This window comes from Cupressus sempervirens, chromosome 5 (genome assembly GCF_028749045.1).
Source record: "Cupressus sempervirens isolate cs-2001-9-10 chromosome 5, ASM2874904v1, whole genome shotgun sequence".
NCBI lineage: Eukaryota > Viridiplantae > Streptophyta > Pinopsida > Cupressales > Cupressaceae > Cupressus > Cupressus sempervirens.
Window position 1 is genome coordinate 89,018,310 of NC_143122.1, and position 12,886 is coordinate 89,031,195.

Consider the following 12,886-nt stretch of genomic DNA (forward strand, 5'->3'; position numbering starts at 1 on the left):
TACTTAGATGGTAGGTCTCACAATTTAGTGGGTTTCCCTTAATGTCTTATAAGATCTCATCATTTTTACTTAGATGGTAGGTCTTGCAATCTTTTAGATAAACACTTAGATGGATATTGGCCAAGTTTTTACAAAGACCAATTATTTCTTGGTAGTGTTGTTTTATTTCCATCCTTTTATAGCTCACCTTAATTTTCTTCCCCATTTTTCCCATCATGAGATGGCACTAGGCTCCATTTTGCTTCATCACGACTTGGCATCATCAATTGTTGATGTCACCTTTCTAGGTTTATCTAGATCCTTCGGCAATAGAGTAATTTCTTTCCATATATACCTAGATTTTTTCATCGCTATCAGTCTAAGCTAGTTTAAACCCCACGATGGATACAAACATCAATCTATTTCATGCTCCGGAGGTGTAGACTATGGCATTCTGGGGAAATGTGAAACCTAAGAGATGGAGTCGAGTGATGAAACTAGTAGATGATATGACCAAGATTACGATGAGTCGTGTCATTGGAGAGGGTACCTTCAAGTATGATTTCTCCTAGCAAACCAATAGTGACATTATAGGGACATTCATAGGTGTCTTGGCCAGAGCCAAGGTAGACCAGCGAGCAACAATTAGACTTTGCTACAACATCTTTGACCCAGTTTGGCGTGTGGGTCTAGAAGAAGCCATAAAGAGCATTGATGAGAAGCTCAAGATTCCTCTGCCTGAAATGTGTATGTTGTACCCACCTGGCAGTTTTGACTTGGCTATTGTGATTAGGCGCCCCTCCCTAATCATCCATGAGAATGCGACCTTTTATAAGGAATGGCTGAAAATGGAGGCCAGCATCCAGTTTCTACTTTGATGGAGAGGAATCATTGATGACACCCTCAAAGATTGGCTTAAAATTTACCTAGGCATCTTTAAGTCATACATCCATCCAGGTGTGGAGCTAGATAATCTAGAGGCATTGAATTTTTGCACCCCTAATATGGAGAAATCTAGCAAGGAAAAGAGTGCCTTTGAATTCCTACCAAATTTCCAGTCAAAGAATCTCAAGGATACTGCAAAGATTATTTGGTATACTGGAAATAAGTGCCATGTTCTAGAGGACTTCCTCATGCTAGTGATGTTGGGTTGTTTCCGTGTATGTACTCCATTTGTTTGGTTGGGGGGTTTCCCTATTTTGTTCCCCTCCCCTGTTTTTGGCTTCTCGAGTTGGTTTGTATCCTGCTGGCCCGTGTTCTCTCCTTTAGCTTTGTAGGCCTTTTTGTAGTCTTTCTAGTTGTATGGAACATGTGTAAATATCATATATGTTACTAAGTCTTTTATTTTGGTCCAGGATTATACATAGTCAATCATGTTTATACTATATGTAATTACTAAAGTCATGTTAGGACAGTTTATTTAGGAATTGTGTTTTGCATCCTGGTCCCTACTTCCAAGTTATTAGTATGTAAAATCTTATCACCTTAATATATATGAATGACTCATTTTTATCATTTGCTATGATCATTTGTTGCTCTTTATCTTTTTTTTGAGCGGTGATGCTTGTTAGGAATAAATAATATTCCAATTGCCATTTCAAGCCTTGCTTTGTTCTTTCTTTTCAGCGGTAACAAAGGAAATGGTTTCAGTATTTCATAATACAAACTAAAAAAGGAAGCAAATTAAGTAGATATGCAATACCTAACTTGCTCTGGTTAGGTATATTTGAACATTATACATAGCAAATTGCAAATAAACCTCTTATAAAACAAGATCAAAATAGGATATTTAAAAGAAGACGCTAAAAGTAACTAGTTAAGTCATGTATCTAATTTTTTGCAAAATCTTTGATCGACAAACTCTAAGTTAATCTTAGATAAATTAGGTATGTCTTTTCTCTATCTATGGTGAATTTTTTATGCCTCCTCTAAATGGTGTAGTGAAGCTAGCTTGAATTTTGCTTAGGATGAATACATACTTTTTGATAATCATTTCAGGTTTTGTGTATAGCTAAGATAGAAGAAATGTTTGGTTAAAATTAGACTAATGAAGACAATAAAACTAAGGAGTTTTAAATGATTCGAAGTATCCTAGAAGGGTACCTATTTAAGTAACCTTACAGAGCTTTCCACAAATGCAATTCAAGAAAGATCAGAATTCTAAGATGTTATTATTGGAGTAGAAATTTCTTTTCATATGAAAGAACTAATCACTAATAGTTTTGTGAGATTTAGACTAATATACTAAAGCTCGATTTTAAGTAGAACTCTAATCAATTAAATTGGTTTCTAGGTTTGATTAAAGAATGTTTGGACTAAGAGAATATCTTGATCAAAATGAAAATGTTCAGCTTTTTTGGATTTACACCGATTTTCATCCTCATGGATTATCAAAGCTTTTTAGGATCCTGCCATGATATCATATTTTAACTATTCTTAACTAACAATATGAATGTTTTCTCTAAGTTGTATAACTGATCAGCAGAATAATAAGGTACGTGCATTTTAAGCAAAATAGCTCAGAAGGGGTACATACTAAGAGTATACAATTATGGCTAGAACGGTTTCTTGGATACAAGATTATGTTTGTTTGGCATAGGCACTAGCAGAATCAATAAAATTCAAAAAAGGACTCTAGTCCTTTGCCTTGTAAAAGTAATAAATTTTTTAAGTATGATAACTAGGGTATGCTCCTTTTATAATGTAATAATAAAGGATAACAGTCTTGAGCAAGACTGGAGGGTTTCTTTCTCTTTTCTTTCCTACCAGTGCCCGTTTGAACGGAGATACTCTGATGTATTTTATTTTTATTAAATATAATCAAGGCTTCAGCTGTTTACCGATAATTTAAAAAAATAATAATAATGATATTTTCAGTCAAACTAAAAAATCTTTAATTCAATGAGATGAATCTTCCTATACAGCAAAAGTCAAAATATTTGTTTGAACGTTTTTTAAACCATTTTTAGGAAACTATTTTTCCTCAAACAAGACAAGTCGAAACATCCAACAATCTTCCTCTGAACAAGTGCAGACTCCGTCAACGTGTCTAGCTCTACAGTTTTTAGTCATTCTTGAATGATTTTTTACTCAAACAAACAAAGAATGATTTTTTCCTTTCAAGGTTCATTAAAATTTGGCCAATATGTGAACAAGCACGTCTTCTTAATCTGTTTTAGAAACAAGTAAGCTCTGCTAATTCAATGGTAGGTGCTTCTAATACAATTTAGTGAAGCAAGCACTATTTTGGTTTACCTCTTTATTCAGTTGATTATTTCTATGGTGTGTTGTCATCCGAACAGGTAGTTTGCCAAACAAGTATAAAATACATATAAAGCGTGGTTGAATCCATCCCTGCACAAAAAAGGATTGAAAAAGCCTCACCAGTATCGGATAAGTTATTTCTAATTTAGCCAGAGAAGCAGAAAACAATGTGCTCACAGCATTGCATTTCAATCGTGCTATATCCAACAATTCTGCAGGTTGGTAGAGGTGGATAAAATAATGTCACAAGAGCACCATCTTTTCAGATGGGCAAGCCAATGTCGCAAGACCACCATGTCTCAATGCTATGCAAAATATAAGCTTTTGCAAGCCAAGTCAGACCTAAAAGTCTTTCTACATTCTCATGGATTGTATACCAAGAGATATTTCTTGGGTTGTGCTTGTTTTATGCTATATATGATTCTATTGCACTATCAGCACAACTAAGTTTAGTGTGTTTATCATGGATTTTATACCACTTGTTACGAGGGTTTTGATGTATCTTATGATTGTGTGTAGTTGTAGGGTAGGGAATGTGAATTGCAGCCCACCCGGTCCAGTAGTTGAGTGTTCTAGTGGGTTGAACAACTGCAATGTTAGAAATGGGTATGGTGCTTTTCCTGATAGAACAATCTGCAAGGCAGCACAAGTTGTTTATCCTTCAACTGAAGATGAGCTCCTAAGATATGTTGCAATGGCTGTTGAGAACAAGCAGAAGATGAGGGTTGTAACAAGATATTCTCATAGTATTCCCAAGCTTGTTTGCCCTGGAGGAGATTCTGGTTTGGTCATAAGTAGTATAGATTTAGATCATGTTGTTTCTGTTGACACTTCTGCCATGAGAATGACCTTTGAGAGTGGGGTGCCACTTGGAAAGCTCATTGATGAAGCTGCCAAAGCAGGGCTTGCTTTGCCACATTGTCCTTTTTGGAAGGGTGTGACTGTTGGAGGCATGCTTGGCACTGGGGCTCATGGCAGCTCTCTCTTTGGGAAAGGCAGTGCAGTTCATGAGTATGTTGTGGGGATGAGAATGGTAGTCCCTGCCTCTGAAGAAGATGGATATGCTAAAATCATCCATCTTACAGAAGATGATGAGGATCTCAATGCTGCTAAAGTTTCTCTTGGTGTTCTTGGGGTGATATCTCAGGTGAAGAGCTTTTCCAGATCTATGTAGATGAAATTCAAAATGAAAAGTAACTCAGATTATATGTAGAAGCTCTCTTCAGATTTTATTTTATTTTTCTTTTCCTAGAAACACAACTACAACTTTTATGCAACAGTGAAGAAGCTTATTTAATTGAAATATTTATCTGAATATTTTTCCAAATAAAATATTACAAACAGTATATTTTACACAACTCTATTATTTTTTTTCATATTTTGTATGCACTAATTCTATTAGCTACAAGTTAGATGAAGGAAGATTCACCTAATAAACCAAACAGTTTTATTTTGAAGTTAGAGTAAAAAAAGATTGGATGAAAACTTTTTCAATAACCTTGAAAATATTGTATTGCTTGATAAACACTTCATTATATTACAACTTATCACTTCTTATACTACTCCTGAGATATTCTTCAAAACCATAAAGAAAATGGAAATGCAAGAAGACAGCTGGTATTATGTTTACACTTTTCTTTTAGATATATCCTAGCCTAAGCATTGAAGTCATCATTGAACTGGACTTTTTTATTAAGCCATTTTCCAATACGAACTTGATGATAGGATAACCATAATGAATAGTTACTGTTTACATCAATACAGAATTTTTTTGGATGGTAGAGATCCAATATTCTTTCTTTATTTTGCTTTTGTCTTCTTTGTATATAACTCATTATAATCGCACTTTAATATTTTGATCTAGAGTATAATTTTATGACTATTTCTACCATCTTTTATGAATATATCTAATATAAACATTATTTAAAAAATCAACCACATGATCCAGTATAGTATTGTCCAATCAGTATGGCATATTCCATTACCATACAATTAGATACATACATGCTGGCGAGTCAGATGGTGATTTGACCTTATGCAAGGTTCTAACCAATTACATGCACTGTCCCACATCCTCTCTTATTCAATGTTTGGTCCTACAAGATTACCTAAAGTTCATTTTCAATGTTCCCTCCACCACCATCTTCAAAGCTCTTGCTGTAGACTAGTTTTAAATGATTTTTTCGTAAAGTATGCTCTGCTCTGGTACAGGTCACACTTCAACTGCAGCCATTGTTCAAGAGGTCAATTACAAACCTTGAGAAGGATGATGTAGACTTAGAAAATATGGTACTCACCTTTGGCTTGCTGCATGAATTTGGAGATATATCATGGTATCCTTCACAGGGTAAGGCAGTATACAGAGTAGATGACAGAGTTCCTGTGAATGTACCAGGAAACGGTATAAATGACTTTATTGGATTCCAGTCATTCTTCACTTCACTTCTAAGCACACTCCGAGAAACAGGTACTCAATATTCGCATTATTAATATAAACATAAACTGTTTTGCTCCTACTGAATTGATAAATAGATGATGGACCTTGGAAAATACCATATAAAAATGCCATGTGCTGAATAAGTGCAAAATTCAGATTATATCCTTGTTTTTTTTATTGCTGGGAGTTGCTATCGTCTCTACACTTCATTTGATATCTATATGTTGGCCATGCAGTTAATCACATGTTGGGAGATTCTGAGGAAACAACTGTCATATGTACTGAGCCTATCTATTCTGAGTGATTTCTATTCTAGGACTATTCTTAAAAATCACACATGAAGAAAATAAATTAAGCTTTAAAAAAATAAGTAGACTTTTAACACTTTTAGTAAAAATAGCATATGCACAATGTTAATGTCTTTTCTATATGGTGGAGATACTGGCATGATAGCTGGCAGAATTATTCCAAGTACATAATGGCTACAAGCTCAGTTAACACTATTTTCCTGAACCCATTCTCACCCTCAGATCTACTAATGGCTACAGAACTTGTTTGAAAAAGGCAATATAAAAATATCAGGATAATATGATCGTATATGGGTAAACTGATCATATTTTCCTCTATATGTTAGATGTACACGTAGGACGTTGAGAGGCTGAGCCCCAAGCACTGCATAGGCATTAGCTTCACAAAAACTCTTTGGACTAATACTCTACCCCTTAGTATAATGCAATGAACTGTTGAAGCTTATCATCAGTTAAAACTTTCAATCCTAAACAAATAGCATGGTGTAAGGGACAACAAACCCCTAAAGAAACTGGGTAAAACTTAATATGTGAAACCTCCAAGCTCCAAATCTTCAAGAGGGTGACATGAAAAAAGAGAGAGTAGTATATGAATTTCGCTATAGCCGATACTGTTTTCAGTTTATTTGGTGATCAGTCCATATGTAGTTTGGGTGGTTCATTTATCACTTCTTAGATCACACTGAACTGTTCAACGCTCTGAGTCTGACATGGCTCCACTAATTTAATTATAATACTACGTTAAATGTTTTGTAAGAAAGTTGAGTTAAATCTATGATCTATCATTTTGTTATTAGATTTTGTAAGAAAGTTAAATTTATGATCTATCATTTTGTTATTAAGATATTCTATTTTTTATTTTATAAATATACAAGTACACGAAGATATATAAATATACAAGTACAAATTGAAATTATTTCTTTCAAATGGTAAAGATGTCAATGGGGCAGTCCTACACTTTTGATGCCATTTTTCTTAGCACTTTGAAAGCACTCAATTCCAAAGATAGCAGTCCAAGCTTCTATTTGTTCAAATGGTACTATCATACACATCAAAAAGTCTGCAAAAGAGATCAAAGTCTGCAAAAGAGATCTTTTATTTATATTTAATAATTAAATAAAAATTTAAAATCTCTCTTATTATAATATTTAATTTAAATATTAAATTCAAACAAAAGATCTCATAAGCTTTTATATACTGTTTAGACAATTCCTACTCAAGCTACCCCTCGCTCAATAATATTAGAAGAGAAAAGTCTACCTTTTTTTCCCTTTAATGGTTCATTGGCAGTCCTCTTGTCTCTATTCCAAGCTATCTATAGTAACAATTTCTACATTCATATCTTGCCCAAAATGTACAACTAAAGTCTATCTGTTCCAAAACTGACAGAAGAAACAGAAGAAGAAACCGGTTCTGTAGACGACTGGTGCATCTCCACAAAACTACAGGTAGCTGCAACCCTTGCACTTGGAAAAGGGCTCAAGAACAACGGCGAGCATTTTCTAGGGTATCCAGTAATAGGCTTCCAGCACAAAATGCAGACTTCTGGATCATGCATTGAGAGCCGTGAGAATGAGCTACTTACATCTTGCCCGTGGGATCCTCGAGTAAAAGGCCAATTCTTCCACCAAATTGGAGTTTCTATAGGCCTATCTAGGATCAGAGACTTTCTTCTTGATGTCAAAACCCTTAGAGAAATGGATCCTTCAAGCTTCTGCGGGGTTGACCTCTATGATGGTATCCTCATTCGTTATGTGAAGGCCTCAACTGCTTACCTTGGCAAAGAAGAAGATTCAGTGGATATGGACATCACATTTTACAGATCACATAACCCAAATGTTCCTACCCTGTTTACGGACGTTATACAAGAGATTGAGCAGATGGCATTTTTCAAATATGGGGGAGTACCCCATTGGGGCAAGAACAGGAATGTTGCTTTTGTTGGTGCGATCCAGAAACAACGAAAAGCAGAAGAGTTTAGGAGGGTTATGAATAAATATGACCCTGAGGGTTTTTTTTCAAATGAATGGACGGATGGTGTATTGGGTATCAGAAATCAAGATGTTGTGATTTATAAAGATGGGTGCGCTTTGGAAGGACTTTGCGTGTGTTCAGAGGATACGCATTGTGCTCCTGAGCATGGGTATTTATGCACATCCGGAAGAGTTTTCAGAGATGCAAGGGTTTGCAGAAAACAAGACTGAGAGGTAAGTAGGAGATAATTTCTACAGCAAGTCAAATTGTGATATTGCTATCAGGATTTAACTGTGTGATTTTTGAGTCAAATTCATGGGTCAATGAGTTTGACTCAAAAATCACACAGTTAAATTCTGATAGCAGTATCACAACAAGACTGAGAGGGTTTTGAGAAACGATTGAAGCACATGAACAATGTATGGGAAAATAAAACATGTAAGTGTGAAAGATGTACCACTCCCGAGCAAGACATTCGAATTTAAAATCTGAGTTGCTGATTTAGAAATCACTTTGTATTTCTGGAACTGATTTTTAATATTTTATTGAAATAATGTGTTTATGTGCAAAAAAAAATTTTAAATCGAGCTCCTTGTTGTATTCCTTTCTGTCTTAATAAATTTTTACCCCTCTTTTTACAAAAAAAATTTTTTTTTTTTAAATTACAAGAGGGAGCAAAGAGACTACTCTCAATAAAAGAATTAACTGTTCATTAAGTTATTTTTGTGAAGAACATAAGAACACTTATTACAGCTGCAGCTGCATGAAAGCGGTTGATCCATCTTTTTTGATGAGGAGTCTGAAGATTTCTTATACTATTTTTTTATGAATAGTTTATTGGTTTCCTATTTGAACTTTGGCAAGGTGATTGTGCGTCTTTTTAAATTTGAATATGTAACTTTATAAAATAGCTCAATAACTTTTTTTTTTTTTTTTTTTAGAATTGAAGTGTGCAATAGATTATCATCTCTAGTATTAAATAATAATTAATAATAGTATAGTTATTCATTTATTTTAGATATTTGTTCTTTACAATTTTTAAGAGAAATGTTTTATGGAATCTAGAGGTGAAGTTTGTTTTTTGATTTTAGGTGTTATTATATATATATATATAAATATAATTTATGTGAGACACATAAATAAATAATAATAAAATATATCAAGAGTAAAACAAATGATATTATAAGATTAGGTTTTAGATCAATGAGTTAGAGTTCTATGTGGTTCAATGACATGAGACTAATGTTTAAAAGGAGTTAATATTAGTATAGTTTCTAAATATTTTTAATTAAAAAAATACTTAAATGAGATTTTATCATTGTATTATTCTTATAAAAAGATGATTAAATACATGATATCATTCAAAAGAATTATTGTGATAGTAGATAAGAGAGGCTTGCACTGGGTCACCTTATGTTTGTCACTATTCAAGTCATGTGTTACTTGTCAATTCATCTAAGGTATAAAAAATGGGCCTATTTTTTTGGACAAATGGTCACAGTGCATGTCAACCAAGAGTAGTATCAAGGTATCTATGCAAGTTCAAACATCTATGTGGCAATGAAGCAATCTTCACCCAAAGTAGAGGATGAGTTGTATTAATGTCATGTCAACAATGGAACGACAATTGTCCACTAGCATTTACTATGCATCTCATCGCATTTCACCACCTTGTTTCCCACACGAGAACCACTTAAGCTACCAAAAGTGGATGAGCCATAATTCGTAATTTCTTTCACCGATCATGAGGCCTCAATATCTTTAAAAACACATGTTCACCATGCACCCATTCTTATCATCATCATTGTCATGCCAATTTAGGTAACCACTTGTGTTTTATTTCTAAATTTGACTTTTGCAAAGGTTGTTAAGGATATTTTATTTCATTTTACCAAATTTTGTGTTGTTCTTTGAGGGGTTTAAAATCATCTATTATCCTGGCTTGCAACTTTCGAGAAACCATTGAAGCCCCTAAATAACGTATAGGAAAATAAAACATGGAAGCGTGAAAGACATTCAAATTTAAAATCTAAGTTGCTCATTTAGAAATCACTTTGTTTCTCTGTAACTTGTTTTTTAAATTTTATTGAAATAATGTGTTTATGTGCAAAAAAAACTACAAGAGGGAGCAAAGAGACTACCCTCAATAAGAGAATTAACAGTTCATTAAGTTATTCTTGTGAAAAACATAAGAACACATACTACAGCTGCAGCTGCATGAAAATGGTTGATCCATCTTTTTTGATGAACAGTCTGAAGATTTCTTATACTATTTTTTTATAAATAGTTTATTGGTTTCCTATTAGACTTTGGCAAGGTGATCTTGCATCTGGTTTCCTATTAGACTTTGGCAAGGTGATCTTGCATCTTTTTTTATTTGAATATGTAACTTTATAAAATAGCTCTATAATTAAGCCAATAGGCTTTATGTGGGAGCTTTGCTCCCCAAAAAATTACATTTCGACGAAAAAGTTGTCAGCCCAATCGGTTTTCTATTTCACGGTAGCTTGCTTTTTGATAAACATCATTTTTTAGAAATTTTCTATAACCAATAGTTTTTATTTTTCTCTTTCAAATAAATATCCTTTTTATATAAACTTTCTATTTTTTTGTTATGTTGCTAATTCTCTACTTTCTACTTTTATTTTAAGTTGTTAATTCTTTGATGTCTTTCGTGAATTGCTATAAATCATATAATTCAAATATTGATGTATATGCGATTTTATTTATTTTTAAAAAAATTATTTTCATTTTCAATGAATTTAGTTCTAATTTTTTATTTTTCTTAAAATAAATTTGTTACATACATAAATATATATGAGATATAAAAAATGTAACAATTTTATTAATATTATATTTTGAGAAATTTAAAATATAAACTTTTAATATTAAAAATTAGATTTGACATTAAACATGATAGAGTTATTTAAATGTAATATGGAACAAATCACATAATTAAAATTTTGTAAATGTTAATTTATTTGTTTTCATTATATATATATATATATATATAATGCTCATTTTCAATTAGTTTAATTTTGAAATTTGATTTTCCTTAAAATGAATTTGTTACACTTCAATTTTAAGTAATTTTGATTGCTTTATAAAATGACATATTTTTAATAACCAATTTTTTATATAAATTTATTAAGAACAATAATCTTTAAGAGTTCTATGATATTTTTTCTAAAATATTTTTCATAATTTATTTTACATGCCACAACCTATCGGCTCATCGTTGCACGTACATAAACGTGCAACTGCTAGTTTATTTTATTTTATTTTTCTAGAATTGAAGTGTGCAATAGATTATCATCTCTAGTATTAAATAATAATTAATATTAGTATAGTTATTCATTTATTTTAGATATTTGTTCTTTACAATTTTTAAGAGAAATGTTTTATGGAATCTAGAGGTGAAGTTTCTTTTTTTATTTTAGGTGTTATTATAAATATAAATATAATTTATGTGAGACACATAAATAAATAATTATAAAATATAACAGGAGTAAAACAAATGATATTATAAGGTTAGGTTTTGGATCAATGAGTGAGAGTTCTATGTGGTTCAAATGACATGAGACTAATGTTTTAAAAGAGCTAATATTGTATAGTTTCTAAATGTTTTTAATAAAAAAAATACTTAAATGAGATTTTATCATTGTATTCTTCTTATAAAATTATTATGAAATACATGATGTCATTCAAAAGAATTATTGTGATAGTAGATGAAGAGGCTTGAAGTGGGCCACCTTATGTTTGTCATTATTCAAGTCATGTGTTACTTGTCAATTCGTCTAAGGTATAAAAAATGTGCCTTTTTTTTTGGACAAAAGGTTATAGTGCACATTAACCAAGAGTAGTGTCAAGGTATCTATGCAAGTTCAAACATCTATCTAGCAATGAAGCAATCTTCACCCAAAGTAGAGGATGAGTTGTATTAATGTCACGTCAACAATGGAATGATAGTCATCCACTAGCATTTACAACGCATCTCGTCACATTTCACCACCTTGTTTCCCACACAAGAACCACTTAATATTTTATTTCATCGTGCAAGCCCTACCCACTTTCTCTAGTTTCTTTCATAGTCTCTCAATTGTTTATCACTCAAGCTACCAAAAGCAGACAAGCCATAATTTGTCATTTCTTTCACCTATCATGAGACCTCAATATCTTTACAAACACATGTTCACCATGCACCCATTCTTAGCATCATCATTGTCATGCCAATTTAGGTAACCACTTGTGTTTTATTTCTAAATTTGACTTTTGCAAAAGTTGTTAAGGATATTTTATTTCATTTTGCATTCAATTTTTGCAATGCTTGTTGGCTATATTTCATTCCACATTTGATTTCTTTCAAAGGTTTTATTGTTTTGGTTGCTCTACTTCTACCACTTGCTTGTTGTAACTTGTCACCCCCAGCCAGTGTTAGATTGCGATGACTGATCAAGGATGTACTGTACATACTTCAAAATTAATCGATGGGGTTTGGTGATATTTTATTAGTATTTATGGCTGACATGTTATCACTACTTTTAACCCTAAAGAGGCAAAATACTTGTATAAAAGGGCTTAGGGTTAGGGATCATTTTATAAGGTGTGATGCAAAAATTGATTCTTGTGGCGGTATTGAGATGTAAGGGATTATGAATTGTAATCAGGTTGTAATCACTGGATCATAATAATATTGGACTTGTTGTTTGGTGGACATAGCCCAGGGTTTGGGTGAACCATGTTAAATCTTGGTGTCTTGGATTCTCTTCTGTGTGATCTATTATTTTATGTTATTGTTTATATTTGCATGTAATTGTTATTTCTGTCTGAGGTTAATCCTAACAAGTGGTATCAGAGTGAGGTTTTTTTTCAGTTATCCTCTGTAGGAAAGTCTCACGATTGAGTGGGAGCAATGGTAGATGAA

At 32.7% G+C, this 12,886-nt stretch overlaps 1 protein-coding gene across 1 annotated transcript; it reads left to right on the forward strand.

Annotated features, from left to right (window-relative positions):
- The first annotated feature begins 3,323 nt into the window (after nucleotides 1-3,323).
- On the forward strand, nucleotides 3,324-8,470 carry LOC149554684 (putative L-gulonolactone oxidase 4). Its single transcript, XM_089828738.1, has 3 exons — nucleotides 3,324-4,390; nucleotides 5,455-5,710; nucleotides 7,378-8,470. Exons 1-3 carry the CDS (start codon nucleotides 3,707-3,709, stop codon nucleotides 8,190-8,192), a joined length of 1,755 nt encoding a protein of 584 aa, XP_089684864.1. The 5' UTR covers nucleotides 3,324-3,706; the 3' UTR covers nucleotides 8,193-8,470.
- Nucleotides 8,471-12,886: the final 4,416 nt, after the last annotated feature.

Coding starts and splice junctions, on each gene's coding strand:
- LOC149554684 (XM_089828738.1), top strand. CDS start 3,707: ATGGATTTTATACCACTTGTTACGAGGGTTTTGATGTATCTTATGATT. Junction 4,391..5,454: donor TTCTTGGGGTGATATCTCAG/GTGAAGAGCTTT, acceptor GCTCTGGTACAG/GTCACACTTCAACTGCAGCC. Junction 5,711..7,377: donor AAGCACACTCCGAGAAACAG/GTACTCAATATT, acceptor CAAAACTGACAG/AAGAAACAGAAGAAGAAACC.